The 23645-nt window shown below is 47.9% G+C and overlaps 1 protein-coding gene across 1 annotated transcript; it reads right to left on the reverse strand.

Annotated features, from left to right (window-relative positions):
* Positions 1-1078: 1078 nt before the first annotated feature.
* On the reverse strand, positions 1079-22850 carry GPR173 (G protein-coupled receptor 173). The gene is made up of 2 exons (XM_078063918.1): positions 22178-22850; positions 1079-3969 (listed from the first exon to the last, which is right to left on the reverse strand). The coding sequence occupies exon 2, from the start codon at positions 3870-3872 to the stop codon at positions 2751-2753; it is 1122 nt and encodes a 373-aa protein (XP_077920044.1). The 5' UTR covers positions 3873-3969; positions 22178-22850; the 3' UTR covers positions 1079-2750.
* Between the last annotated feature and the right edge of the window lie 795 nt (positions 22851-23645).

The following is a 23645-nucleotide window of genomic DNA, read 5'->3' on the forward strand; positions in this document are numbered from 1 at the left end:
TACACGAGAGTGGGTGCCTATGTGGGAGGGGGTATTGGATCAGGGATGGGTGATGAAGGGGAAGAAACAAAACAAAACAAAGAATAAAAGGGACTCGCATGGGCCAACGATGATGTAGTGTGCCAAGAACTGAGGAGTATGGTCAACTCAATTCTGTGCACCTGAGAGAATAAGTAAATAAATAGTAAATTGAGTGCCCAGGGAGCAGGCTAGCTGGGTAGACTCCCAGGCTTAGGTTTATCCCCCCTGTAACATCCCTCCTCTGAATTTAGTCAAAGCTTACCAAAGTCCCAGCGGTATACAGTGGACTCTTCAGAAGGGCTCCCATCCCCGACTGAGCAGTCCCTCCAGAAGCCATTACTTTGTAGGGGGCATTTTCTAACCCCATTAGTTCCCCATTCAGGTTTGATCCCCAATTCCCAGTCCCTATTCTCCAAAGTGGTCCACTTTCAGGAACACCTTGTTTGCATTTTGGAGAGGAGACGGATACAGGAGTTGGAATGGTACCCGGGGGCTCCAGGCTTTGGGAAGAGATGGGGTTCTCAAGTATCCTGTCCCCCCATGTTCAGAGCCTGGGCCAAAGGAGGAAGATTTTATGAGATGGGAGTCTACCCTCTTGCTGCATACATACGTACGGTTTTAAAATTCTTTTCTCCAACCACTCTACTTCCTACTGCAGGCACATAACTCTAGTTTGTCTCCTTTCAATTAGGTGCATACATGTACGTGTGTGTGTGCGCCATATGTCTCCACATACAGGCATTTGCTCACATGTGTGCACCAGGCAGTGGTGCCTCCCCACACAAAGTCACACAGACACAGTCCCACTTGACCATACCTCCCCACATGTGGTCATGCAGACAGGACACACACACACACACACACACACACACACACACACACACACACAGAGTCAGAAAGAGAAAACATCCAATATAGCATTGTTCTTTTCAGTTTTCCATTTACAAAATCCAATGGTGAATCCAGGCAGTTAGAAAAAAGAAATGGAGGAAAACCCTCCAGAATGTACCCTACCTACTCCCACCCCTGTGGTTCCCCCCCACCCCATTCCCTGGGAAAGGCACCCCCATCACTATCACTGAGAGAACAGGTACCCTCCACCCCAGCCTCTCAGCCACTCTGGCCTGCCTTTCCAGGGCCACTCCACAGCCAGGCTCATTCATGTCTCTCCTGCCTAGAGTGCCCTCCCCATTCCTCTTGGGTCAAGGCTTCCCCAGTTTTGGGGCTGTCGTGGGGGTAGGGAGGGAGCTTCGGACAACGGTTTCTATCAGGAAGGGAAAGGGGGTAGATAAATACAGATCTCCCCCTCCCCCAGGAAACGAGAGGGGGACAAAGAATCCGGGCAAGGCCAGGCAAAGGAATGCCAGCTTGGCTCACCAGTCCATAAGAACTGGCAGTGATGTGAGCCCAGAGTGGACTCTGCCCTGGGAGGGAGGCTTGGGCTCTCCCACCTGGAGAATCTGGCTGCAGTCTGCTCCACTTTGGGTGGAGGGAGGAAGGGGGAGAAGGGCTGTTCAGGGGAAGGAAGTTGGGGGCTGAGGGCCCAGAAGGCCAAGGGCTACCAAGAGGGGCTTGAGGCCCCCGAGGCTTGAAGGGGACAAAAAGAGGTCAGATAGGAATGGACTCAAGTCCACAGTGCCTTGGAGCTTATACCACTATGTGTTATACCAAGGCCACCCCCCAACTTTTCATCCTCAGGAGAATAGTGTGAACCCAGGAGACAATTCTGGGGTTGAGTTCTGCTCTGACCCCAGGTGCTGGGATCCAGTTACTCTGGGGAGTTTGGCTCTCTCCCTACACTTCCCTGGGGGAATGCTCCTGCCTGTATGGCACCCACATCAGCCCTAGTGGGGCTGGAGTGGATTTCCATCCTCAGGAAGAAGAGTTGGGGGCTGGGGATCCAGGAGGCAGCTCGAAAGAATGCAGCCAAGCTCGGGTCTCTTCAGCTTGAGGCGTGCAGCTCACATCCCGTTCTTCACCTAGCCTGGGCCCATCCCAGGGGTCCTTCTCCCTCCCCTCCTGGCTTCTTGAACAGATGCTCAAGAAACACTTGGGAGGTCTGGACATGGTGGGGAGGGACAGGAAACCAGGCTTGGGACCAGGGTTAGCTTAAAACAACATTGCACACAACATAGCAATTAAACGTCTCTGCTCCCTGGGGACCCAGCACCCCCTTTGGTCCCGGTTGTCAGCAGATGAATTTCTCCTTAAACATCCAGCCCTTGCTAAAGGACTCGGAAGGGGAGGGTGCATGGGAGCAGAGGGGGCAATAAGAGCTCTGGAAGTCTATTTTACAGGACAAATTTCCCACTTCTGGACTATGTCAGAAGGAGAGACATTAAAGCAAGAAAGCCTGTCTCCTCAGCTGTTAGTAGAAAAACCTGCATTTTCAGTCTTAGTTTCTTTTTCTGAATTGTCACTTCTGAGAGAGAGCGGATGAAAGAGAGAGAAAGAAAGAGAGAGAGAGAGAGGAAAGGAGAGAGATTGTAGAAGTGGAGAAGGAGGCAGCGGAGGCAGGCCCCACAGCATTAGAAACGCCTCTTTCCCAGTCCCCCACCCCGGTCTCCAACCCTGGGGAGCTGTTGGCAAAGGTGCCTCGATTCCAGGTGGTTCGAGGGGCTAGGGCTGGAGCTCAGAAAGGCTCCTGTATGGGGCCCACCCTTCCCTTACTGCTGGCCCCATCACGGTAGCCATGACCTTCTCCCTGCCTGTCTGCCTACCAGCTTGCTTCACATGACACAGTAGGGTTCTCTGGGAGCCGGGGCACCTCCTGTGCCCCAGCAGGGGGCGTGAGTCCTCAGGCACTTCTTGAGGTCCTTGTTGAGCAGGAAGCAGACGATCGGGTTGACAGCAGCCTGGGCGAAGCTCATCCAAACAGCGGTGGCCAGGTAACGGTGGGGCACGGCACAGGCTTTCACAAACACTCGCCAGTAGCAGGCCACGATGTAGGGTGACCAGAGGAGCAAGAAGAGCAGTGTGATCGCGTAGAACATACGGCCCAGCTGCTTTTCACCCTTGACCTCGTCCATGCCCAGCAGCCGCCGGCTGGCTGCGTGCCCATTCTGCCTGATACCCAGCAGGGTTGGTGGCATGGGCCCACGGCCAAAGCCAGCGATCCAGTTGGCAGCAGCCTGGCCGGTGGCCCCAGGGCCATGGAATGTCCAGTTCTGGCTGATGGCGGGCACCATCTGCACTGGCTTCATCTTGCGGTGACGATACTCGAAGAGGAGCAGCTTGCCATAGACAGCATGTGTAGCTGCCATGAGCACAGCCAACATAAGCATGAAGCCCAGCGTGTCATTGGCCTTGAAGTAGCGATGCTCAAAGATGCACTGGTCCTCCTCGCGGATAAACTTGTAGGTGCCCACATCAAAGACGGGTGGGAAGGCCATGGCCACAGACAGGGTCCAGGCCATGCAGATGACAGCTGCGCATGTCCAGAGTGTCATGCGCTTGGCATAGAAACGGTGGTGGGCGATGGCCATGTAGCGGGTGACGCTGATGCAGAACAGCATGAAGGCCGCATGGAAGCAAAAGAGCACGGCCATAAAGGCCACAATCTTGCAGCTGAGCGCACTGAAGGTCCATGAGGAGCCGTGGCGCACAGAAGCCAGCACAAAGGGGAAGCAGACGGCAGAGCGTATGCCATCGGCCAGGCACAGGTCCAGCAGAAAGTAATAAGGAGCCTTGTGCAGGGCACGCTCCTTGAGCACCAGCAGGGACAAGATGGCGTTGCCCGCCAGGCTTACGCACATGATCAGTCCCAGCAGCACCAGCTTCACGTAAGCTGATGCCGATGGTGGGGACAGTGCACCGCTCACCTCTTCGGGCTCTCCGGTAGTGTTGGCCATACTGAGGGGCGGGGGCTGCTCCCAGCCCTACGGGATCAGCCAGTCCGGTATTCGATGGGCCCTGGGGGACTCCATCAGTTGTCCTGTTGGGCTGCACCTGCAAATGGGGATAATGGGGGAGACGCAGACAGAGAGAGACAGAGAGATGCCGGCAGGAGAGAGCCAGAGAGAAAAACGCGGACAGAGGCACAGAGACAGAATGAGAAAGGAGAGAACAAAACAAAAATGGTGACAAAGATATAAATGGATACAAATTGAGAGGGAAATGGGGGAATGAGAATGAGAAGAGATAAGAAGAAACAGAACCAGAGACAGGGAGAGAGGGAAAGGGAAGACAGAGATAGAGATGGAGAGAGAGAGGGAGAGAGAGAGAAACACAAGAAAAAGAGCGAGAAACAGATGGAAAGAAAGGTGAGGAAGAAACAGAAAGGGCAGTGTTAGTGGGTCTACACGGTCTCCGCACTTACTCCCTGGCTGGTGTCAGGCCCTGCCCCTGGCCCACTACTCCTCCTACCCCTTCCCTGCTGGGGGAGGGGGCTGCTTCACCTCTCTGGATGTCCTCCGTTACCTGTTTCCTCCCTTGGGGGCTCTGTGGGGCGGGGGTGTTGGTGCGGCTCTTCTCCCCCTTTGCAAAGCCCTAAGGTTATGTTCTTCAAACTTTTTTGACTGCTACCCATAGTAAGCCAAACATTTTACATCACAATCTGGTACACATACACATACGTGCCTACATAACTGAACCAAAAGTTTCACAAAACAGTACTGATCCTATGTGTAATGTACCCCGTTAGTTCTATTCTAGTTCACGATTTTTTGTTAATGCTGGTAGCCACCCATTAAATGAGCTTTTTTATTCATGATCAGGAATGCGCTTAGCATGCTCAAGAAAGAGTGGGAAGACCAGTGTGGTTGGAAAAGGGCGGGGAGGGGAGACAGTGGTAGAAAGGGAAGTCACAGAAGTGTCTGGAGCCAGACTGTTTAGGGCTGTGGGCCATGATAAGGACTTGGGTTTTTATTTTAAGTGGGGCAGGGAGTATCGTGAATATAAAGATATGAGTGTGCTTGTGTGCATTCATTCATTGAAAAGCGATTTATTGAGCATCTACTGTGTGCCAGGCACTGGGGACACAGCTGTGAACCAGATAGAAAAGGATCCCTGCCCTTACGGAGCTGATATTCTAGATGATAAAGAAGATATATAGGTGAAGTATAGGAGGTCAGATGATGATAAATTCCTAAAAAGAAAAGTAAAGGAGGGAAAGGGGATAGGAAGTGCTAGGGGTGGGGGAGGTATACTTTTAGATGAAACGGACAGGGAAGGCTTCACGGAGGCGGTGTCATCTAAGCAAAGACTTAAAGGAGGTGAGAGTGAGCCATGTGGTTATTGGAGGGAAGAGGAGTCCAGGCAGAGGGAACAGCTAGCGCAAAGGCCCTGAGGTGGGATCACACGTGGTGTATTTGGGAAGAGCAAGGAGGCTACTGTGCAGGGAACGGAGTGAGTGATCAGAAAGCAGTGGGACTTAAGGTCAGAAAGGCGGTGAGGCCAGATCATGGAGGCCGTGGTGAGGACTGTGACTTTTACTCTGAGAGGGGAGCCATGGGAGCAGAGGTGAGATGTGATATGACTTGGGGTTGAAAAGGATCCCCCTTGCTGCTGTGGGGAGCACAGACCAGGTGGGGCAAAGGCAGAAGTAGGGAGACTACATAGTAATTCAGGTGAGAACTAATAGCACTCTGTGTCCCTTGCCCCGCCTTATTTTTCTTTGTAGAACTTATCTCTTCTAATGCACTATATAATTTACTTAAAATTCAGTTTATTGCCTGCCTCTCCCTATTAGATTGAAAGCACCACAAGGGCAGGGAGTAGAGACTCAGATACTCTCCTCCAGAAGAGCAGTGCATAGCACAGTAGGCCCTCGGTCAAAGGCTGTCATATCAATTGGCTGAGGGACTAAAGGGGCTGGTGGCTCAGGGAGGGCTGCCTGGAGGCATCCAGGTGGGATTTGCTGAAAGGCAGCCTGGGGAGTACAGGAGTGGGAGGGCACGGGCCAAGCTTGCGGGGAGGGGAACAGGAGGGTTCCTGGTGTGTGTGAGCTGGGGGCTAGCGGGGGAGGAGTGTGATAACGTAACATGATAGGTCCCAGAGGGAAGGAAGCAAGCTGGAGAAACTCAGAACTACTGTTGGGGCTGGGATGGGCTTGAGGTTGAGGGACACGGGGCTGAGTGGAGCCTTTCTACCCTCTCCCTCCCAGGAAGTCACCCCTCGGTATTGTTTCCCAGCTCGCTCCAACCTGGCCTGCCATAGCCACCAGGGGCCAAGCTTTTTTGATGGTACCCCGAAGTCTCAGACACAGTGCCAATAGGCCATGAGAAGGTGCTAGGGCAGGGGCTTGGGAGAAGTGGGGTTGGTGGGCCCCCTTTCAGCCCCCTCAAGGCCTGATAGCTCCCACAGAACTGTGGACCAGCGGACAGCTGGGTGTGTGTAAATTTGTACACACATGCACACACATACTCCTTAGCCTTGAGGGGAAGCAGGGGGAAAGCATTAGAGACAGAGAGAGATTGAATATAAAAGAGAATCAGAGAGACACACAGAGAGTGACAGAAGAGAGAGGGTTGTGAGAGAGAGAGAGACATAGGAGGGAAAGGGGGAGAAATAAACAGAGAAAGGGGAGCAGGCCTTCCGCACAAACAGGAAGAGACAGAAATAGAGACCAAAAGGAGAAGAGTGAAAAAAAGAGAGACACACATAGAAACAGAGTAGAAAGAGAAATAGAGACAGAAAAGTAGAGACAGAGACAGAGAGAGAAGGAGGGAGAGAGAGAGAAAAGTGACAGAGACAAAGGGAGAGAGGGAAGGAGGGAGGGAGAAAGAGAGAGACAAAGACAGAGATAGGAGAGGGATAATGCCAGGAAAGAAAGAGAGAACAATAGAGAGATAAAGAGACGGGTTGGGAGAGAGGCAGAGATAGAGACAGAGAGAAGCAGAAATAAAGATGGAGAGGGAGACACAGGGAAACACACTAAGATCCAGAAGGTAGATAATTTGTAGCCCAGAGTCTCAGTGAAAGCAAACCAAACCAAAACAAAAAAACACACACTAAAATGCAACAAAACAACACAAAACAATAGCAGCAAACGAACAAAACCCTGGTGTTGCCTGGAAAGCTGGGGCGACTCTACAAGTGAGGAGAGGGTTCTTCTGAGCAGACTGGCAGCCACAGCTTGGGCCCGTCCCAGGCTAAAAGTGTGAGTACACGCACAGAACACATACACACCTGCGCGTGCCCAGACGCCCTCAGAAAGATACGCAGCTACACACACGCTCACACAGACACATAGGTTCCTGCTATGGAGACCTAGGGACAGCAACCGGCTCACACACAGGGACATGGCCTCGCACGCATGCGCACACACGGCATAGAGTCTATGGGGCCTTCTTCCGCAGGCACGGTGTATACACCCTGTCTAAACCAGTGCATCGTCTTCAACAAAGACGTTACTGCCCCCTAGGGGACATTTTGGAAAACCGCAGGAGCATTTTTGGTTGCCACAACGCTGGGGTGTAGGACGTCCTTCTAACATTTAGGGGTCCAGGGCAATGATGCTGGCCATCCAGTGATGTGTGGGGCAGTCCCACACAGTCAACATGTGTCCCGAATGCCCTAGGACTTTGGGTTTGTAATGAACCGAACCTTGAACCTAATAACTCTATTTCACATATAAATACAAATTTCCCTCTAGTTTAATATAACCTGAATTACTCAGGAATATAGCTGTCAAATAAGTCCAGAGGAGACTGCACTTTGTTTGGGGGAGCACTTTCTTTGAGCTGTCAACTATTTCGGAAAATCTCACCCCTAGGCCTTTGCCTGTCATTTTCCTGCACTTCGAGCAAGGGGCAGTTTCTGATTTTTCCCCTTCCAAATCCACATTTATTCATAAGATGTTACAAGCCTCTAACTACCTTTTTGAATTTCCTGGGGAGTGCCATGCCCAAACATTCACATATCAAAATACAAATTACTACCTTATAAATCACTTTCTTTTAATTAATTTGTATTAGAGTTAATACAATATGCATATTGTATAAAATACTATATGGGTTTTCTTTTGAAATTATATGTGCAGAGAGATTATATTATCTAAGAACTTCATGTCTATATAGTAAAGGGGTGTTACAAAATATGTTACATAAAAGAGGGTGTTAGGTATGAGAGGGCTGACAACTGATCATATACACACACTCAGACACACACACACGTGTAATGGCTCATAAACCCACAATTAAAACTCCCCTAACACACACACACATACACGCACACACACAGATGAACACTCAAATCCTGACAGATAGATACACATATGCAAGCCTACTCACGCAGAGACTCATACATACAATCTACCTGATTATTCAAATCCTCCCACATAATCAAACAAACTTCTGTGACACAGGCATGTACACGGTGGCATACCTATATCATCACATACAAATGCTGTTACACATAATGACACTCAAAGTCACTTGCATATGCCACCATACTCACATGCACTTGAAACCTGCCACATGCATACACACACACAAACACACACATGTATGTACACACAGACAGAACACCCCTCAGATATCCACAGATATATTTGTATGGAGAAAAAAACAGACAAGCAAAAACTGCTCACATATACACACATGTACATACTCTAACACACGAGGCTGACTGATCCAAACCCTTTCACATAAATTAGGCACACTCACCAAAACAGACATGTACATCCTGGCACAGGTACACAGATACCCATTCATGTACGTACTCACTTATGCAGAGAAGTGTACCAGCTCCAACACACCCCCCTCTGCAATGTGCAAGCATAACCAATCACAAAGAGAAAAATCGCCCATGTATACGAACACTCCTGCACACACAGACAAGTGTACACACACAAGCTTGCTCACATTACTTGATATACACACACCGCAACAGGTCTACACCCAGAGACAAACCCGCACACGTGCACATACCAGCCAACTCCTTCAGGCACAGGTGGAAACATTAGCAGAGCTGTTTGGCTGGTGGGCACCTGCCACAGCAGGGAGCCAGACCAAGAGAGGCTCTAGGGGGTCAAAGAGAGGTTGTAAATGTTTGGATTGCTTCCTGTTGAAACATCCCAGATAGTCTGATTATTACTTTGATTGCCACTCTTGCTCATCAGTGAGGTTTTTTGGTTTTGCCCATACATGTACAACACCTGTTTTTCTTTTTAATTTGACCTTATTTAAATTTTTCCACAACTTTTTTCCTACAAAAATAGTTGCATGACTGTTGCTATTATTATTATTATTATTATTATTATTATTATTATTATATAGTAGCAGGTATTCCTAAAGAGAGTATAACTATTTTGTTAATTGCCCTAATTGTTCCTTCTTTATAGAAAACCTTTTTTCCTTCTAGAACATTTCAGATATAAAAAAGTAGAAAGAGGGACGCCTGGGTGGTTCAGTCAGTTAAGCTCTGCCTTCGGCTCAGGTCATGATCATGATCCCAGGTTCCTGGGATCGAGTACCACATTGGGCTCCTTGCTCAGTGGGGAGCCTGCCGCTCCCCCTGCTTGTACTCTCTCTGACAAATAAATAAAATCTTCAAAAAAAAAAAAAAAAAGTAAAAAAAGTCCTGTAATGAACGTCAGTGCACCCATTGCCCAGATTCATCAATGATCAACCCTTAGGGTCTTGTTTTGCCTATAACCTCACCCACTTCCCCCACTTCCAGAGTATTCTGAAGCATAGCTATTATACCATTCATCCATAAGTATTTCACAGTGTTTCTAAAAGGACTCTTTTAAAAACATTACAATATAATTTTTATTATTTCTTGGTTTATTTACTGATTTACTTGCAACTGGCTTTTAATATTAAAAATTAGCCAAATCTGATTCTTCGTGGGATTTCATAATTTATTTCAGAATAAATTATTACCTTTTGTTTTTAGGTAAAAATATTTTGTCAATAAAAGAATAAAGCCTGACTGTGGTTGAATTGAATTGATTCATTAAAGGGAAAGTTAGGCCTTTAAGGCTTTGTTTCCAGAGTGCTGTTCTCTTAAGAATGCAGAAGACCTCAAATTTGCTTTTTTTAAAAGTCAGTTTTCAGAAGTCACTAAGATCTGCTGGCCCCTTCAATACTTCATATTCAAGTAGATTTAATTTTTAAGATATTTCTTTTCCCATCAAAATGGACTTTTTGATTAAAGCTGGAAAATCAGGAGACTCACAAGACAAACACAGTCTCCCTCCAAAAACTCCAGGATCTCCCTAATTTAAGCAGTTTAATAAGGATTGTCCCAAATTTGGATCCAGCTGCCAAGTAAGCCCTCTCATCCTCAACCTATATGTCCGATTTGTGTGGAAAAGTTATCAAAAGAAACTTCATACTGGGTGTTAGACGCAACTGATAAACACTACATCTGAAACTAATGATGTACTATATGTTGGCTAACTGAATTTAAATTAAAAAGATTTAAAAAAAAGAAACTTCATTTCCCAGTAGGCTATGTTGGTCAACTGGCCATGAAACACTCTCACAAAGAGAAATATTTGGACTTTTAAAAGCATCTCAAAATGCAAATTAAGAAACCTGGCTCTTTTATGAGATGGGTTAGAACATTCTTTTTTCTTTTTAATTTGGGTTAGAAAATTCCTAGATGGAGCTCAATAAGCTAGTGACAGGATTGCATGATTAACAAGTAAAGCTAAGATGCCCCTCCCAGTAGTATCTCAGCGTTCTGCCAGGAACGTTCTAGCAGTCTGCCAGGAAATTGTCCACATCATATTTGGGACCAGTGAAGTAAAAAGAACAGGAAAGAGGTCACTTTCAATTATTGCTATTAGGAGACACAGTGATGATGGGTCAAAGGACCACTGAAATGACACTAACTCAGAAGACTGTTGAATCAAAAGGGTTTTCATTTTATATTGATGCATCTCTAGATGTTGATTAATTGTGCTCAGTTCAAAGTACTAGTCAGAAAGCCCGAAGAGAAATGCAAGAAGCACCAAAATAAACTAAGGTTGAAATATTCAAAGTGATACATGAATATTTTCTAATATCGTGGATACTCTGCATTAGTCTGTGGACTACTGAGATGGCATGAAGTTTACATCTGGAATTTGTTCTGAAAATGCCGAGATTCATGCACCAAGGAGCACTCCCCTATAAAAGTTTACCTGTAGGTCTAATTTCCACAGTAAATGATGCTAGGTGAATTTGATTAAATCCAAGGTACTACCCACCCGTGTGTTGGATTTCTGTGAAGCTTTGGGATCAGTACACTTTTCTCTATTGTTTTAAACCTAAGTGTGTAAGGATTCTGTAAAAGATTTATGAGCTAAAAGAAAATTTTCAGCATTTTTTTTGTGAATGATTCTCATTTGCAGATTTGATGCTTACTCATTTCAACAAATGGCTCTTTGAGCACATGAATAAAATTACATCAAAAAATTTTTAAGACACTCAAAAATATATGAAAGTATACTGTCAAGGTTTATGGATTCAAAGCCAAACTTCAACTTAGAAGTGAGGTCATGTATGGTTCCCTGGGTGATAATTAGTTGGTGTTATTAAGTTGACTACTAAAAAAGACTTATTAAGATGAGTAGAGCAATGTCTGTGTCTACTTAGGGCAAAAGTTTCATCAATTATTTTGAAATACTCAAAATGAAAATTTTTGGTTGGATTCAAAATGCATGTGCATTTGTTACAAGAAATTTCAACATCACATTTGATTGAAAGAAAAGAAGTGTTAGATTTAAAAAAGGATCCTATCTTTGAAGCACAAAATTCAAAGACTATGAATTATCCAAGTTCTGATTATTGATAAGAAAGGAGTTTTAACCAGTAACCCTCCCCCCCCCCAAAAAAAACCTCTTTGGCCATTTGCTGCCACCTAGTCATGCAAGCAGTTTCCTGTTGATGGTGACCACCAAGAGACAGAAGTGATCATTAGCTATTTATCTCGAGCATAAAACCTGGGTCTCTGCCTGGCCATGGCAAAAACAAGTGAGTTATCAAAGGGAGGTGAAACAGGGATGAATAAGCAGTTAGTTGTTGCATTTCTTAAGAAAGGTTGGTATGGTGTGAAAGTGTCAGAGAAACCAAAATGGTACCTGATGACCCCAAAGCTAATGCTTTTAAGGTGAGCTTTGCTGATCTGCAGAATCATGCAGCTATGTGTCACACATTCAAGCTAATTACTGAGGACATTAAGGCAAATGGTGCCCGCACAACCTCCACAGACTCAGTCTTACCTTCATCAACAGGCTTTTCAAGATCAAGAAGTAGCAGGTCACAATAGAAGTTTATATCTGTGTCAAAAGTACTAATGGTTATTTGTTTCTTTTGTTTTCTTTGGGTTTTTACCAAGAAATACAATAACTTGATGTAGAACATTGATGCTCAGCACAAACTACTTCACCAAATCATGATGGAAATGTCCATAAAGGAGTCAAATTACCCTAAAATAAATAAAGGCAGTCACAATCAAAGGCTCAGGAGTGGGCATGAATGCTGACCATTACAAATTTGCACGAGTGAATAAAAGTTATGTTTCCAGAAGTGAGTTCAGTGTGCTATGAAAAAATCCCAAAAATGTTTTACTTGAAAGTTGTATACAAAAAAGTTGTATACAAATTCAATATTTAATAACTCCCCTAAAACTTTGCATTTTTTGTTTTCCTCATCACAATTTGTATAATGTAAAGAAATGTAAGGAATTTCTTTTCGCCAAACCCCAGTACCCCTAAATCCTCTTCAGTTTACTTCAACGTGCCATATAGATATTTCACTTTTTCCATGTGCCAGATTGGGAATGCCCTAAGACCTTCACATCCAGTCACACCGCATAGACACACTAGCACACATGGACAGATAAGTGCACACAGGAACATGTGTACATCAAGATTCAAATTTGCACTCACATCCAGACTTACACCAGCTGATAAGCACAATCAGGTGTATGTGTACTGGTACACACACACACACACACACACACCTCTTCTACACAGAAAGTTAGGCATGTGTGTAGGTACCCACCTACCGGCAAATCATGCAAAGATATACGAAACACACACAAACATACACACATACAGATAACCACCCTTCATTAGAAATACAGGCCTAGGCAGAGAAAAACTCACCACACACATGGGCACATGCAGACACATACACATACAAACCAAATCATATGGACCTGGGGCACCTGGGTGGCTCCGTCAGTTAAGCGACCAGCTCTTGATTTTGGCTCAGGTCATGATCTCAGGGTCATGGGATTGAGCCCCACTGGGGCTCTGAGCTGGGCGGGGAGCCTGCTTAAGATTCTGTCTCTCTCCCTCTGCCCCTCCTCCCCCCGCTACTGCACTCTCTCCTCTTAAAAAAAAAAATAACAAAATCATATGGACCTACATGCTTTCAGACACAATCATGCATGCATAGACATAGAACTGACATTCACACACAGGGTAAGTCCGATTCACATCCTATAGATCCTCCCCCACCCCAGGCTCTTACATTAAGAGATTATAATCCACTATTTTATGGAATACTACTCAGTCATCAAAAAAATGAAATCTTGCCATTTGCGACGACGTGGATGGAACTAGAGGGTATTACGCTAAGTAAAATAAGTCAGTCAGAGAAAGACAATTATCATATGATCTCACTCATATGTGGAATTTAAGAAAGAAAACAGAGGATCATAGGGGAAGAGAGGAAAAAATAAAACAAGACGAAAGCAGAGAGGGAGACAAACCATAAGAGACTCTTAATCATAGGAAACAAACGAGGGTTGCTAGAGGGTTGCTGAGGGGATGGGGTAACTGGTGATGGACATTAAGGAGGGCACGGGATGTAATGAGCACTGGGTATTATATAAGACTGATGAACCACTGACCTCTACCTCTGAAACCAATAATACATTATATGTTAATTAATTGAATTTAAATAAAAAATAAAATAAATAAGATCCACTATCTTATACAAACCTTGCCTTGGTACACACACATTATACACACAGTACAGACATGCTCACACATACTGGCTTATCACTCAGGTTCACTGCCACGCACACAGAGGCAGGCACGCATAGACAGAGCAACGCAGACTCACGCATACATAACCATATGGCCACCAAGGCTTATAAACACAGACATAAACCCTCAGATGCACACACCCATTCACACCTATGCATTCATTTCTATAACACAAATACAAAGATCCTAGTACACGGCCATATGGACACAAATCCTTTATACACACACACATCATCATATATAAACCTGGATATTAACCTTCCTACATGTATAGACTCAACAGGGATTGACGCGTACACATCTACATCCTGACTACTACAAACCTGTTTACATATTCCGATAAAAACATACTGGTGTGTGTGCGTGCACACATGCACACACACGCTCATATATGCAGCGTACCAGCAACACAGGTAACATCTGCACTCACGGGGACACACATCACCACAGATACAGATGTGTGCATTCATACACCCAGATGTACACTGGGAAATACACATGCGTGGCCAAACCCCTCCATTGACCTCCTAGACACATACTTCCTTTCTCATACACTCAGGGTTTTATATACACACTGGGACACATATAAGTATAAAGCTAGTTTTATGTACAAAAACACTCACATACACACAGAATCAGCTCACTTTCTTACACATACACATGGATACAGATAATGGGGCAAATATGCACATAGAAACGACTCTGTTGCACTTGCAGATGGACACATACTGTTACTTACACACCAGGCACGTGCAATAATTGTAGTACTAGGTAACGTCTGATATGGCACAGAGGACTTATTATGTGCCAGGCACTGTCCTAAGCACTTTCCAAATATTAACTCATCTGATCTTCACCCTATGAGATAGTGTTATTACCCTTACTTTACAAAGAAGAAACGGGGGCTTAACTGAGATTAGGTGACCTGCCCAAAGCCCCACAGCTAATAAATGGCAGAACTAGGATGCAAAGCCAGAGCCTGGCTCCGGAGACCTTGCCCGCTGAACTTACTCACATGGAGAAACACACTCATCTCACACACACATACAGATTCACACCACTCTAGCACAAACACATGCACACACAAGCCACGTACCGATAGCCACACCCATGTGTGGCTACACAAACATGGATTTGCTCAGCACATACACAAACATGGATGTGCTCACATTTACGGGCACTCTAGCAGAGGCATATATGCCCTAGGAAAGATATACACATTCCTACACACACCCACAATCACACACCCCACCCAGACACACCCACACTATCAAACACACAAAACACCAAGATACACCACCTGCGAACCGTCTGGATAAATCCACACTCACGTGCAGATACACCCACATTCTCAGATACGTTCCCACACCCAAACGCTCTCATACACACTATGTAGATATGCTCACATGCACACACCCTCACCCAGATACACTCACACACCTCACACAGATGGACCTATATACTCTCTTTCACACACCACCCAGATATACCCTATCTGTCTCTCACACACCAGCCAGAGAGATGCCCACACTTCTTAGATACACCCACACTCACACCCCAACCCAGATAGGTGCACATTCTCTTTCTTACACACACCATTCAGACACACCCACTTTCACACACATACCCAATACTGATACAGCCACACTCTCACACACATCCCATCCTCATACACACACACACACACACACACACACACACACACACTTCAAATACACCTACATTCACAGCCACTCCACCCAGCTACAGCCACACTTATGCGAACTCCCAACTCAGTACACCCACACTCTCATATGCAACATTCAGATATACTCAAACCTATAGACACCCCTAACCTAGAGCCTTCATATTTGACCCAGGCACACCTACAGTCTCTTTCACACATGGTATCAAGATACACACCCGCAATGACACACACACCATTCAAAGACACTACACTTACACACAGCCAACCCGGATACTCACACTCACAAATTCCCAACCAAGTACGTTCACACACACAGATACCTACACATTATCCAGAGACACCTGTTCACACACAAATCCTATCCATATACACCCATATTTTTCTCTCTCTCTTTCTCTCTCTCACACACACACCCCACAGTCCCACTCACACAGCCCAACCCAGATACATCCACCCTCTAAAACATATACACCATCCAAATTCATCCCAAATGGACCATTGAGATACACACACACATCAACTAGATACACTCTACTACCATCTAAATACATCTGCATTCACACACACACATCCCACCCAGATATATCCAAGTCTCACACATACCATCAATTTATCTTTCCCCAAACACTCCACTGCCCAGATACATCCATGCTCTCATCCCCTCCACACCACTCAGATGCACTCACACTCCAAACACACACTTTCCACCCAGATATGTCCCCCAAACTCTCTCACACACCCCATCCAGTTATAAACACCCTCACACACATATCCAAGTACATACACACCCAGATACACAACCAAAGCTCTTACAATACACCATCCAGATATACCTTACTACACATTCCACCACCCAAATACACCTGTGCTTTCACCCACCCACCATTTAGATACACTCATATCCAAACACACTCTACCCAAACTATACCCACACACTGTCTCACACCCAGCCCACATGTACCACTACACTCTGTCTTACACACCATCCAGATATATCCACACCTCACACACGACATCCAGATATACCCACTCACATCCCCCAACCCAGTTAAATCCAAACACTTACAACCATCCAGCTACACCTACACATTCCTCCCACCAGATAACATCTATGCTGTCACACGCCCACCACACTCAGAAACACCTGCACTCTCTTTTATACATACACACAATCCAGATCCCCCTCTCTTAAACACCATCATCCAGAATACCCACGCTCCACACACCTAATGCAGATACACCCATACTCTCTCACACACACTACACACACATCTCATCCACATACACTCCCACACACCATCCATAGATACTCCAATTATATATACACTCACACACATCCCCATCATCACCCAGATGTGCCCAGATTCTTTCTTACACACACACACCATCTAGATATATTCCATCACACATTTGCACTGCCTAATAGACTTATATGCTCACCCACCCAGACACCATCCAGATATACCCATGCTCCCACCCCATCACACCCATACTCCCTCATGTACACGCTCTACCCAGAAACACCCATGCTCTCTCCTAACACAACACAGATACATCTACACTATAAAACACATACATCATCCAGACCCCCCCACTCTCTCTTGCACCATCCAGATACACCCATACCCGCATATTCCTCAAAAACACATAGCTTCACACATTCCCACCCAGCCATACCCAAACTCTCATACTATCCTCCAGTCAAATAGGCTGATGTTCTCATAGCACCTCACAAATGCACCATTTACATGCACCCACACTCACACTCACCCCTCCCAAATATAGCCAAATGTCTCACATACATATCTTACCCAGACTCTCTCTTATGTGCACACAACTCAGATCCCTTCCCTCTCTCTCTCTCCCCCCCATTCTCTTACCAAATATACCACCTTCTCCACACACACACACACACACACACACCACACTCTACCCAGATACACCTTTACTTATACATATACATTGACATCTAGATTTCTGCCTGGATGGCATAGTTTGGGTGCTCTCCGTGAAAACCATTTGCCAACCTTAGACACATACAATGCCATTTTGTCCTGGGCCTTCAAGGGTGGGGGGATGGGAAGCGAGGTCTTTGAGTTTCAAGAAATCCATTTCTAAAAGGTCACAGGCCCCCTTCCCTAGGAAGACATCAGCCATGATTGGTTCCTACTTCTTGAGAGTGAGTGATGACAAGAATTATCCTGAGACACCCTCCCCCCACCGCCCCGCAAAAGCCCAGCACATGGTTGAGGCCAGGGAGGCCCCAGAAGAGGGTCATGGATTGCTCAAGTGTTAGAGCTCGCCATCCTGTAGGGTGTCTACCCAGAGCCGGCTATGGTCTAGCAGGGTGCCACTGAGTCTTAGACATGCACATCAGTACATGCTGGGCTGTGCATACAGCATCACACAGACTCATAAGTACCCTCCTTTATCACTCCCTCGGGGATTAGACCTATCTGCATAGGCCCAAGGCCAAATGTCTCTCTCTCTCACATACAGACCATCAGACCGGCACATGCACAAATACCTACACTCACCCGTACACATAGGCACACTCACAGCAGTGCACACTCACGCTGCACTTTGTCCCACGCCTGCACATCCATTTACTCTCAAACATAGGCGTACATGCATCGCACACATTCACGTGACATAACGCCTACGAATGACCCACATTCACTCACAAACACAGGTGTACACACAGGCATACTTCCACATGTCCACGGACAGGCAGACTCAACATCACACCCCATGAGACAACGAACAAACAGGACACACAGAGGTGAGCTCCCAAATGTATACACACACATACCCAGATGTGACCACATAAGCATTTTCACACACACTCACGTGTGGGTGTACTCATGTACATAAACACCCATTGACCTGCTTGTCAACGAGACGATGTGTTCATATACAGACGCTGTAATACACGCAGACATATACATACAACTGGGAGTGGATGCCCATGAGCACATTCACATGCACACAGACGTGTATATCATTCATTCCTATATGCACACAACCAGACATGGAGACACAAATGTACTTACAAAACACACTCACACAATCATAATAAGAATGCACACCATGTGTGTTCAACACATGTTCACACACCCGTATGAGAAGCCATGCAAACAAATGAAGATTCATTTATATTTAAATTCTCAGATAGATTTGGACACAAAGCTATGTTCACACACATGCACACATGGAAGAACAGTCACATACTTATACATCTGCACAAGAAGTGATAACACTTAGCGCATACACATGCAAAGACATACACACACAAACATATGTATGGCGTGCAAATTCATCCACTTACACTGTTCTACGATGTATGTTCCAGAATAAATCCAAACACACATATACAAATAATTAGAACTACACAGACTGGTACATTCACACACCTGTACATTCAGACAGGCACACACAGGCATATTCTCACACACACACACACATACACACACACTTAGATGTATATGAACACATGGGCAAATATAAAGACATGTTCACTCAAATGCACACACAGCCAGATGTTCACACATACTAGCATATACACACATGTACACTCATGATCACTCACAGGCTTATCCACACTCACACATTCACACTTGTACTCAGAAATTCAGACAAAACACATATTGAGGTATGTGCACCAGGTATTACGAAATCTAGTTATTCATGCATACAACCAGACTTGCACTCACACATAAGAGTGTACCCACAAACACAATCAGACATGTACCCAAATGCATTCTTTCACCTATGCACACAGCCTTTTGTGCATGTATACACAGGCATAGACCCCCCCAGAGCCATAACCATACACAGAATCAAATGTGTACACAATGGCACACAAAATATGTTTTCATGCACAAAACATGTATTCACACACTCCCCCCCCACACAATTAGTTCTCTTTATATGAGGGTGATCATCTACACTAACACTTCCCTAACCAGATGTGAACCTGTAGGTCTGTCTACAGACCTATGTACTCAAACACACACGCAGACATACACACAATTGAAAATGCTGGAGAATCCACATGGACATCAACACACGGACCTACTCATATACATACACGCCAGACATGCCCACCCAGAAGCATACTGACACACACAGACCCTCCCATACATGCATGGACACACACACACACGCCCTCACACTCACAAACACACCATTTAGATATACCTACACTCACGTGCACACATAGACACACACAAATGTACACAGATAAGGCTAGATGTTCATCTAATTGGGCATGCATACCCAGGCACTCTGAAACCCTCATACTCATATGCATACAACCAGACATGGACACTCAGAGACAAACTGATACCACACACATATACAACTAGACATTCAACAGGCCTGTTGGCTCACAGAAACAAGATCTTACCCAGCCTCAGAATCAAACATGCCCATTTGCTCACCCAGACAGACATGCAAAGTCATACCCACTCCCCTGTACACACAAAAGCCTATCCAGACATTCACACACTTGCATACACCATCGTGCGGTCTGGTTCACACACAGACTCATATACATCCATAATTCCCACGGACAGACACATATGCTCACAGACTGCACACGTTCACAGTTACACATATATACCCACTCTCAGGTCCAGATGCCTCTAAACCACAGCCTGGGTCCTCTCCCTTCCACACCAAATGCTTCTTCAGAAAAGTCTACTCTATACCCCAAAGCCCTACCCCTTCCGACCCTCACCACGGGGTCTTCTGGGTCTCAGACTCTCCCCTCCTCCTCCTCCTCCCCTGGCCTTAAGGATCCTCTTCCAGCCACCCACCCCTCACTCAATGTTCCACCACATCTCCGCACCCAGAAACCAGCCAGCAGACCCCACTGTCCCCCCCAGTCCAGGCTCTAGGTTAGCAAATCCCTGGGACCCGTCCCCCCATGGGTCTGACTGCTGCATGGGCCACACCCCAGCTCTACCCGAAGCCCTGCGATCTCGGAAGCTTCAGCCTTGTCTCCAGGCACTGCCAACCACTGACCACAGGCCCAACTCTTGCCAAGTCTCCCCTCAACAGGGAGACGCCTACATCACCAGGGCCAGGAATGCTGCAGGCTGCAAGCCAGGCCTCTGCTAGCTCAAGGGAGCTCAAGCCTGTGTGTGTGTGTGCGCACACACGCGCGTGCACAGGGGCAAGTACAGGGAAAGGAGACTGGAGTGGAGTGGGGGTGGGAGGCTGTGCCCATAGCCACCACTTATCACTCCCTACAAAGGGAGAGTGCCAACACTGAGCTGTTCCTGCCTCCCCTCCACTCCCCAACCCCCATTTGCATACCCTGGAGAAGAGGGGCCAGTCCCTCCTCCAAATAATCAATAACAATATTAATCATGAATAATCAGCAATATCGACCATGAGCTTTGCTGATACTGTTTCAGGGCCACTACTATGCACATCCTTTACTTGCATGCACCAACTCATTTAGTCACCACACACGCCCATGATGGAAGGGTTACCGGTCTCTTCGACAGATGGGAAAACTGAGGTTCAATAAGTGGCACACTCTCACTCAAGTTGCAGAGCTAGGAGTTGGGGGAAGCATCCCAGGAGAATCCACGTTCTCCATGTATCGGGCTTTCCTGCCCTTCCAGACATAGGGATCACTGGCCACTGTGCACAAGGCCATAAGATCTGAGGGTCCCAGTCACAACATGGGCATGTGAAACAGAGATAGAGAGCCTTGAATGGAGGCTGGGGCCCACACTGTGGCCCCTGCAGGTTGTGTGGCATGGTCCTGGCCCCCACAGAGCCATCAAGCAGCCCGGGGCCTGGAAATGCTTGCCACCTCCACCCCACTTTCCCTACAGCGGCTTCCTCCCCCCGGGAATCACAGCAATATCCTCAGTGGGGAGGGAGCAAAAGTCTGTGCTACCTGTGGGGAGAGACAGGGGAAAGTAGAAAGGAAGGGAAGCAGAGAGGGAGGGAAGAAGGAAAGAAAGAGTGGGGGGTGGTCTGGGCTGGGATCCGCTTCTCCGTCATGTCTACCCACCTGCCTGCTCTCACACACAGACAGAGACACACATACCCTGCATGCAGGCCAAGGAACCTGGAGGAGAGTGGAGGAGGAGGGAGAGGGGGAGAAGCCAGCTGCAGGAGGCTGAGCCTGCCCAGGGTGCAGGCACGAGAGCACTGCCGGGCTCCCAGGCATGCCTTCCATTGCTAGCACACAAGGGAATATTAACACAGCCTCATGCCCCAACGCGACCATAATGATAAAAACAGACCCTGTGTGGGGAGTGGGGAAACAGGTGGTAGTTCCCTTTCTCATGGGACATTTGGGATTGAGGAAGATGGAGATGGCTAGAGGACTCTCCAGGCTTGGGTGCCCAAGTAGTCCTTGTGATGGAGTGGGGATGGGGGGTTGGGGACACACTAACCGAGTCAGAGAGAGACAGAGCATGGCAGTGATGGAGACTCTGAAATATGTGTGGGGAGACAGAAGAGAAATCTCAGCCCCCCCCATCCTGGGTGGAGGGATGCTGACTACTTACCTGGGCTCTCTTAGCAGGGCTGTCTTGGAATCCCAGGAGGGGGCTCAAGCTGTCTCACCCAGGATAAATCACAGCCCAGGCCACATTGTGGGACCCTCAGTGATCTGGCGGCCAGTGACACTCCTGCTTCTGTTGCCGTGGATACACCAGTCGGGCTGGTCTAAAACGCAGACATCAGGGGAAGCAAGCACCGGAGGGGTGCACCGGGCAGGGCTGGGGGCGTTGGGGAACACCAAGTGGGCAGCACACAGCCTTGGGGTGCCCAGCTAGCTGGCAGGTGAGGGTCCAGGCAGGTGCTTCCCCCACTACACACTCCCACCCCCATCTTCATGCCACCGCCAAGCTGGGAGGGGGGCCAGCTCTGGCCCCTGCTATCCGTCTGCCCGCCTGGCTGCCGGTCCCCCCTCCCCCCGCCCCGTCTGCCTGCTGGCCGCCGCCTTTTGTCCTCAGAAGACACGGTCCCCGCGGGGCCTCTGCCAAGCCTCTAGCAGATGCTCAGGGGCCAGGGCTCCTCTCTGGGAGCACTCTGGCCATGGCCTGGGAGAGCCCCAGGTTGGGGGGCTCTCATCCAGGCTCACCCCGCTCCCCAGGCCTGGCGGGGATAGGGAAGAGGTGCAGGTCCACAGCCAGAGGCAGCAGCAGAGGTGGTGTTGGGGAGGGGATGGACGCCAGAAAGAGGGGGTGGGGTGGAGAGAGAGGCTGGCCTGATAGCTGTGTCCCGGGTTTTAGATCCGGGTTGAGGAGGGTGGCTCAGAGCATCCGAGGGGGGGGGGTCCTGATGCAAAACGGGGGCACAGTGGGCCTGCCGGAGGCACGCTCCTGGCCTGGGAACCACCCCAGCTCACACAAATCCAGGTCCCAAGATGTTGGGGATCCCCAGCCTGGACGGGGTATCAGTGGGGAGCCCAGGGCTTTAAGCTGGACCCCACCCGGCCTGTCTGTCCCCCCCTCTCCTCGATTTGCACGGTCCCTGCCTCAGGGGCGGGCGGGGGAGGAAGGCAGGCAGGGAGGGAGAAGGAGGGAAGGAGGGAGGCTGAGCAGGCAGGGAGACTCCCAGCCGCCAGCCGGGTCCTCCCTGGGGCGGGGCGGGGCGGGGCGGGGTGGGGGCTGGCGGGACTGGGGAGCCGCGGGCTCGCGGGCTGGCCGGCTGGGTGGGGATGCTGGCGTGGCGGCCGTGCTGCCAGGACAATAGCTGGCTGGGGAAGTCAGACTCCGGCCTTTCTGAGATGCTTGAGGGAGGCACGCGGGGAGGTGGGGAGAGGTGGCCAAGGGGCTGCTGAGAGAGCGACTCACCTGGGCTTACAAGTGCGGAGGAGGCAAGGATAGGGGGCCGGGGGCCGGTCGGGGCAGAAAGGTCCTGCGGAAGTTTCTCAAAAGCTTTGGGATGGGAGGGATGCTTAGAGCTCCGCGAGGTAGGATAGATAACCTCTTTTAGAATGGGTTCTGCGGGCATTTTCCCACCAAGGCC

This window comes from Halichoerus grypus, chromosome X, assembly GCF_964656455.1.
Source record: "Halichoerus grypus chromosome X, mHalGry1.hap1.1, whole genome shotgun sequence".
Taxonomy (NCBI): domain Eukaryota; kingdom Metazoa; phylum Chordata; class Mammalia; order Carnivora; family Phocidae; genus Halichoerus; species Halichoerus grypus.

Coding starts and splice junctions, on each gene's coding strand:
- GPR173 (XM_078063918.1), bottom strand. CDS start 3,872: ATGGCCAACACTACCGGAGAGCCCGAAGAGGTGAGCGGTGCACTGTCC.